The sequence below is a fragment of the Uloborus diversus genome, chromosome 1 (genome assembly GCF_026930045.1).
Source record: "Uloborus diversus isolate 005 chromosome 1, Udiv.v.3.1, whole genome shotgun sequence".
NCBI lineage: Eukaryota > Metazoa > Arthropoda > Arachnida > Araneae > Uloboridae > Uloborus > Uloborus diversus.
In genome coordinates this window covers 218991068-219009236 of record NC_072731.1, presented here as the reverse complement: position 1 = coordinate 219009236, position 18169 = coordinate 218991068, and the positions used below count along the sequence as shown (strand labels likewise).

The window sequence follows — 18169 nt, the reverse complement described above, 5'->3', positions numbered from 1 at the left end:
TCGAAGGAAAAATCTTTATCTAGAAGATACTGGAACAAGATAATCCCAAGTTGATTTTTGTATTCAATTATGAGTTTCAACACATCCTTAAATTTAATTCTTTAAAATCAGGATTAACACTGAAAACAATTATTTAAAGTTCAAGATCGGACTTTAAATCGGTTTTCAATTGGGCATGGAAATAACATGAGCTGCAAGTAAGCAACTATGAATTATAAAATATAAGCATAGAAAAATTGTTAAATACAAAATCACACCGTAAACAAGAGTAAAATCTTTCAAGAGGGAGGTTTGTGGAGAAAATTGGTGCCATGATATATATAATCCATTCCCATAAAAAAAGTAGCATTACATTGAACCACATGCAAAGCCATAATCCCAATGAATGTTCAGCAGGAACTGCCCAAGGCAAAAGTCTGCTGTTTTCCCCTTAAGAAGTCCAGGAGCCTGAGACTGCATTTTCCCAGACTCAGCAGCCCTATGCTTATCACATTTGAATTTTGTTAAGTTATTTCTTGATTTCCAGCAACGCTTTCATCTGTTTTATCGAAAGCCGGTAGAAAATGTTATATTGAAATAATTCGCTATGTGATGAGACAATACCTGCATCACTAACTTCTGGAAAATTTTTAAGAACGTTGCAGCTCTAATACTCAATTGTTATGATATTTACATTTAAAAGTAAGTTTTTCTGAACAAAGAAAACAAAAGCATATGTAAAACGTCAAAATTCAATTTTAGAAAACTGAAAAATTTTAAGTATTTTTCTTTTAAAAGTATGAAAAGTATAATTCTAGGAAATAGTGGTACTACTAAAGTTGTTCTTTCATCTATTGTGTAAAATATAGTACAGTCGAGCCTCCATATATTGAACTTCCACATATCAAAATTTTCTATATATCGAAATCCCAGCAAATTTCTATGTTCATTATAATAGAAAAATTGTTTCCATATATCGAAAAAACTTCTATATATCGAAAAAAGTTTCGAGACATTCGTACATTTTTTTTTCCACTTTAGACTGTTTGTCTCATGAAAAATGAAGGTTAGAGGAGAAAATTACGTTCACTAAAGGTTGCTACAGAACTCATAAGAAATCTAAGGTTGAAGGGTGTGTAGTTAAGTCGTTGTTCCGTTCTAAAGTTTTTAAATTTCCTCAAGTTTATTTCAAATCTTTGCGGTAACCAGTAACTAAAATCAGTTTCAAACTATCCCTTTTGTTTGTTGATTATCATTTCTAGTCTTCTTAGCTTCAGTAAAAATCATTCAAGTTAAGTAGATTGATTTTTTACTTTTCTCTCTATCATTGTTAAAACAAAAACCCCCTAATGTTGCGATCATGTTGAGTTTCTGAAGAATATGAAGATGTATTGGTTGGCGTAAAAATGTAATTTCTGTTAATTTTTTAATCATCAAATTTCATTTAATCGGATACTCTTATAAATTATGAATTGGGTTTCATACACGAAAATTAGCTTTTATTTTAAAATTTTAGGATACTTTTATGATAAAATAAGATTGTTTCTATATATCGAATATTTTTTCGGCAATTTGCTACTTCAATATATGGAGGTCGGACTGTATATTTACTCATATTAAGTAATTTATGTAGCCTCATGTTAGTTGATTTAAATAAGTTTTTTTTTTTAATAAAAAAATTACAAACCTTACTTCAGATGTCACGCATGTATTAAAACAAAAATAAATTTCAAAACCAGCAATTTCGTATTGAACTTTCTGACATTTGACACACTTAAAGAGCATGAATTTCGTTTGAAACTTCTCAATTTAATGATTTTAATAAAAAGAAATTCAACTAATTTCTTTGCATCTTCACAAGGCATAGAAAGCATCATAAATGCAAAAAATCCTATACCCACCGCGAATGCAGAGATTGCGATTTTCTAAGTGAGCGAGTTAAAAGTATAAAGAATGGCACATAAATTTATCCAAGTAAATTATTTTAGAATTTAATTTTAAAGCTCTACAATAAACATATTATTAATAATAAGACGTAATTGATGCAAAAATCGAATTGAATCAGTGATTTAAATTTCAATATTTTGACTCTCATAAAGGACACAGAATTTGGCTTAAAATTTTCAACTATATGAATTTTATAGGAATAAAAAGAAATTTCACTTATTTACCCTCTAAAAATCTATTCTCATATTGGATGCAAAGAGATTGCTTTAATCAAAATGAAAGCATCAAAACTATAAAAATGGCAAACAATAAGAAGTTACTTTATTTCCATTATCACTCAAAATAAAATTACTTTGTCTCTAATTTCTCTCCTCATATTTTTATAGCAGTCCGCATCTTAGTTACAGACTATTTATTGTTATTTGTAAATTACCCACTTAAAAAAATATGCATACATGCACCAAAATCAACTCAATATCAAGTTTAATCACCTGATATAATTTAAACTAACACATCCGTTACTAATGAAGCTATTTTGACATTCTAATTAAAAACTTAAAAAGCAACTACATTCTGACACTGACAACTAACATTTATTTTGACAATTGTACAAATACAGACTAAATCTGAAGGGTTGTCAATACAATAAAAAATACAAATGGGATACTTTTCCATGAAACAAACATTTAAATATAAATAGTCTTGGGGATTTCAAGTCACTGTGCCTTAAGAAAAATGTAACCTAAACAGCCAGTGAGCACATTCAAATATGTTGTAAAATTTCTTCCTGAAGTGTTGCACCTAGCAGTTCATGATGTCAAACCCCTTCAAAAATCTGGTTTCTCGAAATGAATGGAATTCTTCTAACGGGCTATACACCTACTGCACACTGGCTACCACTGGGTATTACGTTCTTACATAAAAGTTCCCTAAATTGAAATGCAAGAAACAATTTTAGATTTGAAACTGATCAATGATAAAAAATACCTACAATATAAAAAATACATACATTAATCAAAACTTCTACATGCATGAAATTTTAAAGGAAATCCCAAACTTTCATTTGCTTAAATTCCTCAACACTATAGAAATTTTAATATCTATTTATATCTTTGTTTTTTTTTTTCATTTATTTTCTGCAAATAAAAAACAAAGTAGATAACGTGAAAAATATAAAACATACCCAAGACAGCAGGAAAGAAAGTCTTATCTCCTATAACCTCCTCCATAACCACTTCTACCGGCAGCACCATATCCACCTACATTTTTAAATAAATTAAATTGAAATTAATAATCAACTCTTAATTAGTGGCTTGTCAATAAAAAAAACCTCGCGATTTAGCTCACTATGTGGACTGAGTTATCTGTGAAATGTTACACAATAAACTCATATTAAAAACTGAAAATCATATCTAATAAGGAGTAAAACCAATATTCAAGGTACTTTCAGTCGTTGAAAACAGTTTACTAAGAGCATATAAAACCTATAAAGTGTAGAAAAATTAATCTTTTGAAACAAGACACACATTTTTAAAATGAAAACTTACCTCCATATGGTCCAGAATCTCGATTTGAAAAGCCACCACTACTTCGCATGGGGCCAGATGAGGAATATCCAGAACTAAAGTTAGAACCCCAGCCTCCACTTGAACCACCACCTGCAAAACCGTAAAGGTAACTTAAAAATATGAAAATATTAAGCATATGTTTAAAAAAAGTTTCAAAACTTTAAAACAGGATTCTGTTGCTGTAACAAAAAGTTTGTCTACACTGAGAAGTGTAGAAAAATATCAAAATAAAAATACTAAATAAAGATTTTAAGGAACTTCTCGGGAATTTCAAAAAAAAAACTACAAATGCTGAATGTACTATTTAACTTATATCAAGATGCTTTTATTTAACTGCAAAATATTTCAGCCAAATTTATCTTTCACAATGCATGTTTTCTTTTGTTGCATTAACATGTGGAGAAGATAACTTGAAAAAAACTAGATTTTGCTAAATTAAAAACCCATAACTGCTGTTCTAAATGAACAGCTTTGAACTTAAGACAAAGATAAAATGATTCTTATCTAGGAGAGTTTTAGATGACAAAATAATTTCTACCTTTGGAAAAGTAAAATTAATACCTCTAAAAACTTTTTAAAAACCCCGTGACTCACTCTGGGTGCAAAAGTACAAAATTTATGAACATTTGACAAAATGAGAATTTGTATTATCAACATGCATGCAAATTCACGTTTTTTAATCAAAAAAAAGATTAAAAACAGAATTATACCTGTCATATAATCTGATGAATAATCAGTTCCATAGCCCATTGCATCACCCCAACCACGTTGTTCACCACCATAACCACCACCAAAACCACCTGCACCTTCATATCCTCCACCATATCCTAAATAAGAAAATGTTTCATTATCTTAAAACAAAAACCATAAAGTGATAGTATACCTAGTTAGTAGTTAGAGCATGGAAATATTACTTATAACCAGGGCTCGAGATATAGGGTCGCCCAGTCGCCACTAGCGACAAAACATTTTTAACTGGCGACTATGTTTTCAGCTTTTTTTTTTCCATGCTGTTTTTCTTTTTTTTTCAGTCTGGTTTGTGAAAGCAATCGCCGCAACATCGCATCCGCAGAACATTACGGTCGCATTTTCCTATGCTCCATCAGCGCAAGAGCTAAATATGGAGAGCTCTTTTTTCCTTCTCCCCGAGAGAACAGGCATCTCACGTTACTAGCGCAGGGAGTAGGAGGAGGAGGAGGGGGGGGGGAAAGCACTCCACGCAAACGTTCTTCGGCTTCATAGTATCGTAGCCATGGCAGCCACCCTCGATAGTGCTTTTGTTTCCATCATGGCTGCTTTATTCTTTTGTAAGAAGCCAATGCGCCATCTAGGGAGTTATGCATAAGATCGTTGTTGGATATAGTATTCAAGGAAATCTAACTGCAAACTTTTAATGCCACCACGTGTTGCTGTTACCAGATCGAGAGTGCGTGAGCTTCTTTGCGTACAGTTGATTCCCCACGTTGTTCGTGAAGATCATTTTATCATCTCAGCCGACGGATTTTACTTAGACATTGATGGAGCAAAACAGAATTTTTTAAAGTAACAGAAATGTAGCTTAAAAATCGAAGACTTAGAAAGCGAGGGGGAGGGGGGTTGCTGGCTACCAGAATTTTCTGCTGGCTACTAGTTTTTTTCAAAAACCTCGAGCCCTGCTTATAACCTTCAAAATTCATTTTTTAAAGTAATTAGAGCCTTACAGACATTAAATAACACTTTTCAGCCACCATCACTCAATATATTACACAAAACATGAAAATAAGGCACCTATTAGACATTATCATTAGGTTAGTATCTTGCATTGAATTATGCACTCAAACAAATGAAGGCCAAGTGCTCAAAAAGCAATGCATAAGAGACAAAATTATGTAATAGAGGTTATAAAATTTGCTGCAAAAAAGGATCAATTGCTGGAAAAGCTTTTAAAAAGAGCAAGTCTTGAAGGAAAGGCAGCAAATTTATGAAAAAAGCATGCCTTGCCAAAATTCAAAAGCTTAATAAAATAAAAAACTACGAAACGTGAGAAAAATTGTCTTTTTAGACAGAATTAGTCTATTTTCCAAAGTGCTCTTATCTAGGACTAAAACTGAAAGAATTTGCGGCTTAAATTCAAATTATGCTTTTCCGGTATGCAGGTGTGTGTAGGATATGCCCAGCAGCTGGGTGGAGGAGACTGGTTGATCACTGCTGCAGAAGCAAGTAGGGGCAAAAAATAAAATCAAAGGACTGACAGATGCTTAAAACTGTCAAATGAGAACGATAAGCAATTCCTGATTGCTTAAAAAAAACTATACATACCTCCAGAACCTCTAAAGCCATCAGAACCAGTTTTCCAATCTCCTCGGCCACCACCTAAAAAAAAGCTTGTTTAGATAAGGCTAAAGAAATATCTAAAATCAGCAGACCACCACCTTTATAAGCAAAAAAAAAAAGATTTTTTTTTGAAATAAAAATACTAAGCACTTTTCATAATGCAGTCAAAAGGACAAAATAATAAATAACTGTCCATTTTTAGGTCAGAACGGACACCTTTTGTATTCCTGTACAGTTTAATTATTCCAAGAAAAAGGGAAGGGTGTCAAAGTTTTTTAAATTTCAAATATAACATCCCTATCCCATTAGAAATGCTTTACTAATCACAAAAATAGTATTTTTTTCTGTATCATCAAAATTGAGTTAACTCTAGCCTTTTACTTGTTTTGTACGGTATGCCATTACACTGGATGACAGGCAAATGAAATCAATATTCTTTATTTTTTACTTATAAATATTTTCTCAATCAAAAATATCTTTTACTGATGGACTTAATTTGAGCAATACAAAATTTATTTTACTTGCTTTAGTCATATATCGTCTATATACGGAGAGATTGAACAACGGCGCACCAATCTGCGCCATGTTTAGTCCAAGTGTTGTCGGCTGAGCTGTGTGAATTTTTAACTTTTCCACGGAATATAGCACATGAAATCTTTAAAGAATAAACCGATTTTTTTTCTCCTCGTATTTTCATTAAACGGAGTGAGTGCCAAGTCTGGCAATCAGGCGCCAATCGTTCCGTATCGTCATAGCACTTACGAAGAAAAAATTTCTCAAAAACTTGTTCATAAAGATAGAAAACAAACATATGTTTGTAATCTGCAGATTTTTCTGATCTGCACATTGAATTTCAATAATATCATAACTAGCTTCCAATTTTTTCGATACAATGTACAGTGATATTTGGGGCAGAAGATGCATTACGGTCTAACGGGGAGTGAGTATCTTTGGACATAAGATGGCCGCCGTTTCGAAGTTGTCCAATCTCTCTGTATTTAGGATTTCTAGTCATAAGTGGAAGCACAATACTTCCTTTTTTAATCCTTTTGTTCTGTTCTACAATGCAAGGATAAAAATAATTACAGTAATTATGTCTATCTAGTGAGATAATACATGAATAAAATTATTATAATTAATTTCAGCTTGAAGTTAAGTAAAAAAGGACACATTTGTTTTTATCCGCTAAAAATAGTGAAAGAAAAAAATTATTTTACTTTAATTAGTTCTCGAAATATGTCACGAAATTTACAACTAATTGAAAAAGTTTGCGTTATTAATTCTACAACATTCTCCATTCGTCGATTATTTACAAGAATAGAAAATTTCCAACTACTGATAAATAAAACATCACACAGCGCAATACCAATAGCAGATGAATTTGACAAGTTGGTAATTAAAAATACAATGAATTTTTCCATCAAAATACTGCGCTAACTTCTTGTAAATGAAAGCCGTACATCTTCCACTATATTAGCCCCTTATTACAACCAATTTTCAGTAGCTTTTTTCTTCTGTTGCTAGGGAAAGAGTGGTCAGAGGGCAAAAAGGAAGAAATCCAAAAAAATTCCTAAAATCATGCAAGAAAAGGGATGACTTAAAAACTGCACCGAAATAACGTGCGCCTGAAGTCATGATATTCAAAAATTCAACAAAAAATATCCAATTTACCAGTTTTAAAGATAGTATGAATTATTTTCTCTATTAATTATGTTGAAATAATTGGGTAGTAATGAATACATGCATGGCACATATTATTTGAAAAAGTAAAGCATTAATTATTCAGGATCAAAAAACAACTTGCAGCTGTCTCATGATATTTCAATAATTTTAAGTTTAGTTAGTAAAACTTAAATTATTTAAGATTTACTATTAATATTCTGTATGATTTTGTAAATGCACAAATAAAGTTCATTAAAATCAGAGTGTGCTAGTCGAACCACGAGTTTTTGATCAAATTTTGCAATTTTTTTCTTAAATAAATTTAAGAAAAAATATTACTGAAATTTTTGGCAAAGCATGCATGTAGGTCGTTGGCATGTTTCCCGAACAAACGTTTTTGGCAGATGACGTAGAAGATGAAGATTCGAGGAAGAAAAAGAAAAATTGGAAACTTCAGGTTGTTAAGAAAAATAAGATAGTTATGAGGCATGAAAGAGGCAAAAAAGGGGGGAGGGGAGGCTTTAAACCCCAACAGAGAAAGCCAGAAAAATCTCATCCATTTAACCCGTTCGCACCCAGCGTCACGCAGAAGACACGCAATGATTCCTCTCTCATCAGCCCAGCGGCACTTCCCTGCTACGGGCTCTGATCGATGCTGACGTTTCAGTACGCTGTTTCAGCGTACGCTTTCTCGAAATGAAACAATTAAATTGAATATTTAAACGATAGTAGATGGCGTTAAATGGCTATAACTTTCATCATATTTGAGTCACATGGTACGTGACCTTCATGTACAGGCGTCAGTTTCTTGTTTGGGCCTCTCAAATAGGATAGATTTTTTTATGTAAACGGACAGTGAATCACTGCTCTGCGCATATGATTTATGAGGTCTCAATTGCTCTTGTTTATATGTTTGCTTTTTTTTGTGACGAGTAATTGAAAGAGATCTACATCTAGCTGAATAAATTATAGGTGAGGGGAAGAAGGTTAAAATATTTTTGCGTATGTGTTCCAGACTGTTAGGATTCCCCCGTTCAATGAGAGTACAGGAATGATTTCAAGAGGCACTGAAGTTTATGATTATTTTTGAATCCTTTCTGATATTGTATTTATTCTTTTTCATTTGGAGATTGGAAAACTGCAATAAAAATGGTTAGCGAAGTGAGTGAAAGAGAATGTTTTCGAGTGCATTATGAAGCAGTTGAGACTTGTCGCATGGGAATTTAACTAGTTTGAATTTGTTGACCTTAGTTATTTTAATTAAAATTACATAAGGAAGATTTTTTGCTACATTTCTTTTTCTTTCATTCCAATCACGATATCTACCCCTAACATTGTTTTTGTGCACATATCATTTAACTTTGTGCACATAGTTAAAGTTTTAGTATTCTACTTATTTCACTCTTCTAATAATGTCATAGTCTTTATATTAATAATTAGTAATCAGTAGTACATTGTTCAAGCAAATTAAAAATTTGGAGTCATTATTCTGAGACGCTGATTTTATATGAATGTTTTTGTAAAGTTAGGCTTAACTGCTGTAAATGCTCGGGCCAATAGCGGAGTTTCCATTTCCAAACGTTCGGTCCTGTAGCTGCGCTTCGTTTTCCGTGCGCTGGTCCTCAAGGGGTTAATAGCTACCTCTAAAAAATGAGAAACTTAGCATTATTTACATTGATTTGCTGTGATTGTTGGAAGTCATTTCACGAAAGCGTCCTCTGGAAAAAGTGAGCAAAGGCTGCTACTTCTAAACAAAAGATTTATCTCCTCTCTTCTACCTACCTGCTAAAATCCATCAAAATATTAAGAATTTCCACCCCTGTTTCTGTATATTTCTTTTTGCTGTAATTGTTTCATTATGGGGATTTTTCCTGAAAGTTTAATCAATGAAATTTTTGTTAGGGGGAATTGATTTCATGAAATTAGAAGAGATATCAGTTTCATCAGGGAGTTTGGGAGAAGAAATCGAAATTTTGGAGTGCCCAAAATGAATTTAGTTGGTGAGCAGCTACAATACGAATTTTATTCAACCCAAAATTTAGTTTAAGAAATAAACATACCACAGCCAAAAAACAATGAAAATACAATTTTTACCTCCAAATGCTTTCATTTCTTTTTTCTGCTTAATGCTGTCCATTTCATTTCGTGAAAGAGCTTTTTTCACTTGAGCTCTACGTCCCTTGATCATATGCTTTTTCACTAAAAATGAAAATGTTGCGATTAGCAAAATAACAAAGAAAATTTATGTTTAAGCAACACATGCTTTAAGGAAAAAACTGAAATAAATTTAACTTGCTAATTAAAATACAGAAAGAAAATATGCTTACAAACTATTTTGTCAACTGGATCATAGTCGTCAAATTCAACAAAAGCAAATCCTCGCTTTTTACCAGTAGCTTTATCAACCACCACATTTACTTTAAGTATGTTGCCATACTCTCCAAAGTAATTTTGTAAATCTTCCTCTTCAATGTCCTCACCTAGACCTCCAACATAAAGCTTTTTAACAGTGATTTGAGCCTCAGGTTTTCCAGAATCCTTATAAAAGAAAAAATATATACATAAACAGTTATGAAGACAAAAACTTATTCATGCCACCCATCATGCCAGTAATACATCAAACCAGTTTTGAAGTAACTTTTTGAGGACAATCGATACAGGGGTCTGTCCAGGATTTTTCCCAGGGTCCGTTTTTTTTGTGAAAAATCAAATAATTTTGTGAAAAATCAAATACTTTTGTGAAAAATCAAATAATTTTGCAAAACAAAAAAAAAATTTTTTTTTACTTGCAAAAACGAAAGTTTAGACTCTTGAAATGGCGGAAACTGCATCATTGACACTTAAAGTTGAGTGATTTCTCTTTTCTGTTGAGAATATCATTCTTTAGTGCTTTTCTAGTATTGGGGGGGGGGAGGCATCGCTCACTGGGAGATGGGCACCCCTCAAGTATCAATATTTATCTACCATTCTACATCATGCTAAATTATACTAGAAATGTTATTTGTATAGTATTTAAAACAACTGTAAGAAAAAAAAATCAGTCAGGGGTTCAGCATTTAAATTTTTAACCCAAGACACTGTTTAAGAGCAGAGTTTCGTTTAAAACTCGTAAATTCCGTGATTTTTACAAAAAAAAAAAATATATTTTATTTGTTTACTTCTTAACTAAGCGTACTAAACATCGAAAATGCGTAAAATCAGATTCCCATAGCGGATGCAAAGAGATTGCAATCCTCAAAGTGAAGGCATCAAAAGTATAAAAACGGCTTTTAAAATAAATATTTTGGATAAAATTATTTTAGAATTGCATTTTAGAGCCCTATGATAAACATATCATTAATATCTGGACACAGTTGAAGCAAAAATAATAATAATAAATAAATAAAATAAAAAATAAACGATCGATTCAGCATTTTAATTATTGACTCATAAAAGAAAATGGAATTCCGCTTTAAAAACCTGAAATAAGCTTTGTTACAAAAATAAAGAACCCTTTTCATTTATTTGCATCCTAATAAAGCGAAGTTAGCTTCAAAAAAGAATGAAATGTGATTCTCATATCGGATGTAAAAAGATTTCGTTTTTCAAAATGTAGGCATCCATAGAAAAAAAAACGGTAAATAAAAGTTTATTTTAAGTTAATTATCCTTTTTAGCATCGAAAAATCAAACCCATATAACTTTCTCCCAAAATAACAGTTTAACATCCCAACCCCAAGACAAGACGCTAAGTGGCGATAAACAGTTAAACGATAAACAGTTTAAACAGCGATAAACAGTTAAACAGTTAAACATCTAAATCATGAGTGGGGAGAAAAATGCTTACTACGCCTATTCAGAGAATGTTGACGCTTTTTCAAAGAAGTTTACAACAACACCGCTGCATAAAACAAACAAGCAAAATTATAAACCAAACTGACTTTTCAGCTGTTAATTTCTTTCAAAGAAACCAACAACAGGCATTATATTTATTTGGCCGTAGTAATTATTTATGGCTTGCAGGAGCATCACAAGAGTGCCGATTTTTTTTTTTTTCTTTTGCGAAATTAGCTGATTTTGTATAAGTTGATTCCTCTAATTTAACTTTAAAAAAGGTTCCAACCATTATCGTTTTTATACAGGAAATATGCTGTATTATTTTAATCTGAGATTTGCTCTTTCAATAAACAATTTGTGAAAGATCCGTTTTTGTTTATCAGAATTTTGTGAAGGGTCCGTTTTGGTTGATCGGGATTTTGTGAAAGGTCCGTTTTGGTTGATCGGATTTTTGTGAAGGGTCCGTTAACGGACCCAAATTTGCTCTGGCCAGACCCCTGCGATATAACTATCAATCATTATTTTTAAATGAAAAAACCAAGTTAAGGGCTCTATACTACACATTAAATTAAAGTTCCTATACAACTTGACTGCCTGTCCAACAAAAAAAATTTTGGATGGGACTTCTAATCCAAGTAGCTATTATGTCCACCTTTTTGTAAAAAGTATATGACGTTAGAAGAAATTAGACAATATGGATCAACCAATTTTCCATTTGTTAAGGGTGCATACAGATTTTATCAAAAATTCCAAAGAGACCAGAAAAAAATCCAAGCATTAGAATCTGAATCGGGGGGGGGGGGGTCGTCAAAATAGGACAGCCCTTAATACATACACTTTAATTTAGTAAAAACAATATTTGTCTCAACATTTATATTTGCAGAATACAAAAATTTCATTTTATGTATGGGCAGTTCTCAAAAGGTGGGAACTTTGAGCAATTTCAAAAATTTTCGAATTTGACATCAATTTCGATTTTATTCTATAGTATGCATACCTAGAACACAATATATGAACATGAAAAGACAGCAGGTAATTGTAAAAATTGTTAATTAGCAAATTAAATCAGCAATCTGTAGGTAACAGATTTTGGACATTGTTTTCCTGTAGGTAACGGATTTTGGACATCATCATAACGTAAGTTTCACCATTTTTGACAATTGTTAATCTGATTTTTAACTTTTCCAATGAAAATTTTATTTACTACTTTTTAAATTTTGCAATTTAATAATAAAGAGGATATTAATGAAATACTTGAATGGCTATACATGCTGCTCCTTACATTTAATAAAGTTTTGGAATTATTTTGAAGAAATTGATGCAAGGTTAAAAAAAAAGCTTCTAATTAAAAATAATACAATTGTAAAAAGTGACATCAGTTTTAATAATGAATATTTTTTCTAATGTCATAAGAATTAAAATGATGTCTAAAAAAATTATTGAAGAAAGAAATTCGTATTTCTATTTGGAGATCGTTAAATTATGTTTCCAAAAGAAAGAGGAAAAAGAATTCTAAAATAATAAAAGCGGAAAAAAAAAATGCTAGCGCAGGTGATAAAGTCGCCAAAACTGGTACAGCTGACGATAAACTACATTTGTCAAATTGGAATTCCCCTCTGGTAACCTTTAGCTTATCGTATACTGTGTTGTCGCCAACGGAGGTTTGCTTGGCGATTTTAGCGCAAAATGGCTTTCGGCTCGATCATAAGCAGCCATGTTTTCTACTGTAATTTATGTATTGTTCAATGTGTAACATATTAATTATGCAGAATACCAATGGATTAAAGAAGATAACATTATAATAACGTTTTTTATTGAGGTTAGAAGACAGTAGATCATCAAAAATTATGAATAAATGGACAGAATTATCGGCGTCAATGATCGTAACGCCATTTGGACATCTCACATGTACGTTTAAAAAAAAATATTTTTCTTCTAAGATACTGCATAAAAGCTTATGAAAACACTTTTAAACAATTAAAAATTGATTCCGAGGCTCGATAAACACCTTTAAAATGAAAACATCATATACTTAGTTTTCAAAAAATAGCATTGTAAAGATCTTAAATTTTGGACATGCATCAAATTTCAAACTTACTATTTTCTAAAATCGTTTACAAAATGAATAATCTGTCTTTACTTTTGTTATTTGTGTAAAATATTAACAAAAAATTATTCAGTGTAAGATTTAATAATAAAATTTAAATTTTTTTTGAAACGTATGGAAATAATTTTAAAAAATTTTTCTTTAATGGTACATTTGCTCAGTTAACGTTTTGGTATGTCCAAAATTGCGCCTTTTAGCAAAGAAAATATTTTTTAAAGGGCATTTAAAGAGCATTTTTTCCATAATTTATGTCAATTCTTGTCTCTATACAGTATTATAATTTAACTCAAAAATTTTTGAGTTAATTAAAATGAAAGTTATTTGGCGTTGAAGCTTCAAAGTTGAGGTCTGTGTTTGCTCCCACCTTTTGAGAACTGCCCGTATGTAGAATCGCACTAAACGCTGTACAAGAACTTGCATTTGATTTAGTTCAGTTTAATTCGTAAAATCAAAAGGTATAAGCATTAACAAAAACAAATGAGAGAAATCATGTTTCAATATGTTAAAATTTACCTTTCATTACATAAAAGATTTACATACCTCTCTGGGAACAGCACGTTTTGGTTCCACTTCACGTCCATCAATTTTATGAGGTCTAGCACCTTGCGCATCATCAACCATGTGGGCATTTTTGTAAGTGATAAAACCAAACCCTCTTGATCTTCTAGTATTAGGGTCTCTCATAACTACACAATCGACGATTTCACCCCATTTTTCAAAGTGGGATTTCAGGTTTTCTTCAGTAGTTTTATAATTCAGACCTCCAATAAAGAGTTTACGAAATTGCTCTGGCTCACTATTACGCTATAAAAAGATAAAAGTAAGTCATTACAACATGACACTTTGCAAGTTTCACCGATTTAAATCATGATTAAAATCAGATGATTATACTATCATAAATAAATTTTTCCTTTTTAGAACATGTAACGACTGCATTGTACAATCTTTACTTCACGTGGCAAAACTACATAGATCCCTCCTTCTCTATCTGTAACAGATTTTCAGTCGAAAAAAATAATTGCAGTTTTTGTTTGCAGCATGACTAGGTCTGAGAGATGGAAATAATAAACACTAAATGTCAAAGTTCTCAGATTAGGTTTAGAAATTTATAGTGATTAAGTACTATTATGTGATTGTCTTCTTAAATCTGTGGTGCCATTTTTCTTTTTAATTCGTTCATTTGGTGATATTTCGATAATTGGGAATCTGGCAATCTTTCTTCATTGGCGTCAATTTTTGGCTCCAGCGCATGCGCGAAAAGTACTTTTCTTTGCAAATCAAGACAAAGAGATCGGAAACATATATTCACATAGGGTTACCACAAATTAGCAGGGTTACCAAAATGAAATTATTTACACCAAAAATGAGACGACCGTGCCAGATTCTCAGTTTTCGAAATATCCCCGTTCATTTCTGTTCTACCATTTGGCGGAATTTTTTTTATTTCCCTACATTTTTTAAGCACACTGTTGCCTAAAATCCTAAAGCGTCCAGTTTTGTGTAAAAAATTTTTTGGTCACCCTAACCATGACTAATAGTTAAGAAAAGTAATTGTTCAACATACGTACAGGATAAAATCTTGTCTTGAAGCAAAGCATAAAACAAAATCAAATCATATCTACACATAATAATGCATTTTTTAATCTTATACATTTGTTGAAAATTTAGAGAGATCGTTGAAGAAAAATTATTTCACATCAGAAGGAAGGGGGGGGGGGGGTATGATTTTTTATTCAACAGACTTCTTTCAAATTCTTAGCACAGGCATCGTCGTGTGGATACTGCTAGTTAGATTATAAAAGAAGTTTTTTTTTCTTTTGTAACAATACGATAATTTTCAAAACAACTAAGGAGACACTGAATTTCCCACACACAGTACATTTCATATTTTTTCAGAAATTGTTCTCACTTAAGTTGGAAGAATATTAATATATTCATTAACTATTCATACAAATTGCTTAAAATAGTAAAAAAAATTTAAAAGAGGGAAAAAATGTAATGTCGACCTCCTATGATTTTACAATGTCGTACTAAATGTACTAATTGTTTTGAAAAGTATTAACCCTTCAGAACTGGTTTCATGAGTCGTCAGTGACACCCCTGTGTTAGCTAATATAAATTTATATGAGAACTAACAAATATATTTAAATTGACGAAAAAAATACACCAGCACTTCGCTTACTTTAATCCTGTAGCATGTTATTGGAGTTGAAATAAACCTCGAGAGCAAGAGACTCGATTTAAGTTTAGGGTTTTTGAAAAAATTGTCCGGAACAAAAACTAAATATGTATCCGATATAATATTGTCCAATAAGACCTTGGGCTCTTTGTTCACGGTTAATGGATGAAGGTTGAAGATGTGGAATTATTGAGTCAACCATAACTATTTCAAATGTGAATAAAAAGGAGTGTTTAGCTCTTTCGTAAATAAAAAAAGCTTTTGTGGCTGTGTTTGATACGGAATAAGCTCCTTACAACCGCTTAAACTTGGCGAGATTTCATACAGATAATGAGAATTTTAAAACAACTTAAAATATAAAAATGTTTTCAAACATTTAAAATATGCTTCAGTCAAACTCATTAAAATCTTTCTAAGACTAGAAAGAAAAATTGCAGATGCTTGGTGCGAGAACACAAGAAAGCTTAAAATAATTTAATAAAACTTGGCTAACAAAAAAGGCATACCGCAATGGTAAATTACACTGAGGCGCCATTTTGAGAAATGGCACCAACAAAGGAATTCTAAAAACAAAATAAGTACTTACATCGGCACCCATTGTTTATTATTACTTTGGAGGATTTAAAATTAACTACTAATAAATATTAAGAAATATAGCACAATAAAATTCAGAACACTTAAATAAAATTAATTTCCTTCCACAACACAACCGGCAGAATGACGGAGGACAACGAACGACAGAAGAATAGAGGCAATAGGCAATAGAGGGACACGAAGTGTTGCCAGATTCAAATACTGAAATCGCCCAGTCATTAATTTACGAAGGGCATGGTTTGTGGAGTGGGCTAGGAATTCGAATCACATCACATTCCTTTCAGCCATCGAGGCAAACATCAGAAACGTCATCAACACAGGCGTTCAAGTGAAACACGGCTAGCGCAGAAAAGTGCTAGATCCGGCACTGATAATACCCTTGTTGCTTCATTAACGTTGGTCATTGCATCAGTGAATTTGATTCATTACAGCAAAGGATGAATACTGCTTGATTTTAACAAGTCGCAGTCTCAGTAAAAGTGTTTGGATAAGTTCGATAATTTTATCTCTCACTTTAAAGAGGAATTCAAACACATGAGCTGATTAACCTATTGCACTGTCATGCGAGTCATCCCGTGTTTCATACAAGTTTTTGTCGCCCCTTTTAAAGTCGTGCCGAATGTATAGATAATGTCAGACTTTTCATTGCTTTCATCTTTACAAATCGAGGCAACTTTATTTTTACTAAGATGCACATTCCAGCTTATTTTATGATGAATTTCGATAGCATTCGACATATGCTGAAGAAAGCTATATTTCCGAAGGATTTGGAGTATATTTAAAACATAAAAAGTAAGTTGTGATTTTTTTTTTCGATCGTCCTTGATGTTGTGGTTCCTTTTTCACCTTGGACCAGGGACTCTGCAGCACCACCGCCCACCGACCGGTACAGCTCCTCTGGCCCTGAGCACTGTCCCCCGGAGTCCACTTCTGCTGGGCGGTGGCGTCCATGTGTGTGTCCTACACACGTAAGCCTACACACACACACACTCAACTTTAAACACGTAACTAACCAGGATGAGGGATAAGCTTGGGGGGGGGGGGAGCCGTTTCTAGAAACAATAACTCCAATGAGTATGGTCTTGTCGCTACTCGTGATTGCGAAAAACATAATTTGAATTCAAAGTTTCAGAATTCAAATTAGAGTTGATTAGGGGAAGTAGGGGGTCACAGGTTTTTTTTTTTTTTGTTATATAGTAACATTTTCTCATAATTATGAAAGTAGCATTTCTTAAGCACTAACTGATAATCCAGGTAGTTGCCGGATTAGTTGACTATGAAACATAGCGGTGGAATGCTTTGACAGCACTACAGGTTGAAATTTACTGGATACAATTCAGATTTTCTTAGCACAATTAAAATATTTATACAAGGACAATGCTCGTCTAATTGAAAATTTCTTTTCTTGTTGGTAAAAGATGCACTTTATTTTAAAATTTAACCAGCTGGTTCGAAAGTTAAGTCAAGAAGCTAACTAAACTCAGTGCCAAATCTAGGAATTTTCCGAGGCAGGGCAAAACCTCAACCTGCCACCCCCCCCCCCTCCACCACACACACACACATTTACCATCTTTAAATTTTTCTATCAAGTTGAAATTTCGCATTTTTAATATACTGTAAAGTGCAATATAGTATAGAGTTATTTAAAAATTTGTTTTGTACTAAAAACGCATTATGAACACTTTTGTTTTTTTTTTTTTTTTTTTTTTTGTTAAAAATGGAGAAATACCGTAACACAAATTGCATTTAAAGAAAAAAAAAACCTTCTCTCTCTCCATTTTTTTTCCTAAGACGAATTCAGTGTTCGAGTTGAGATCAGTGGTTCGGATACGAATACTTTACTTTTAATCTCTCTCTCCTTGTTTTCGCCACAATTGCTTTTTTGCTTTAAGAGCAACGGCCACCCTGTAAATCAAGGAGGTTTCATTAGGGTTTTTATTTTATTGCAAGAACTGTCGTTCTTGGGGGAGTTGCATCGTAGCATTTGAAGGAGTGCGCAGGGCCG

The 18169-nt window shown here is 32.3% G+C and overlaps 1 protein-coding gene across 1 annotated transcript; it reads right to left on the bottom strand.

Moving 5' to 3' along the window:
- Positions 1 to 2497: 2497 nt before the first annotated feature.
- LOC129225007 (heterogeneous nuclear ribonucleoprotein A1, A2/B1 homolog) lies at positions 2498 to 16327 on the bottom strand. The gene is made up of 9 exons (XM_054859557.1): positions 16157 to 16327; positions 13932 to 14195; positions 9797 to 10007; positions 9564 to 9668; positions 5793 to 5846; positions 4205 to 4321; positions 3474 to 3584; positions 3110 to 3185; positions 2498 to 2855 (listed from the first exon to the last, which is right to left on the bottom strand). The coding sequence occupies exons 1-8, from the start codon at positions 16166 to 16168 to the stop codon at positions 3133 to 3135; spliced, it is 927 nt and encodes a 308-aa protein (XP_054715532.1). The 5' UTR covers positions 16169 to 16327; the 3' UTR covers positions 2498 to 2855; positions 3110 to 3132.
- Between the last annotated feature and the right edge of the window lie 1842 nt (positions 16328 to 18169).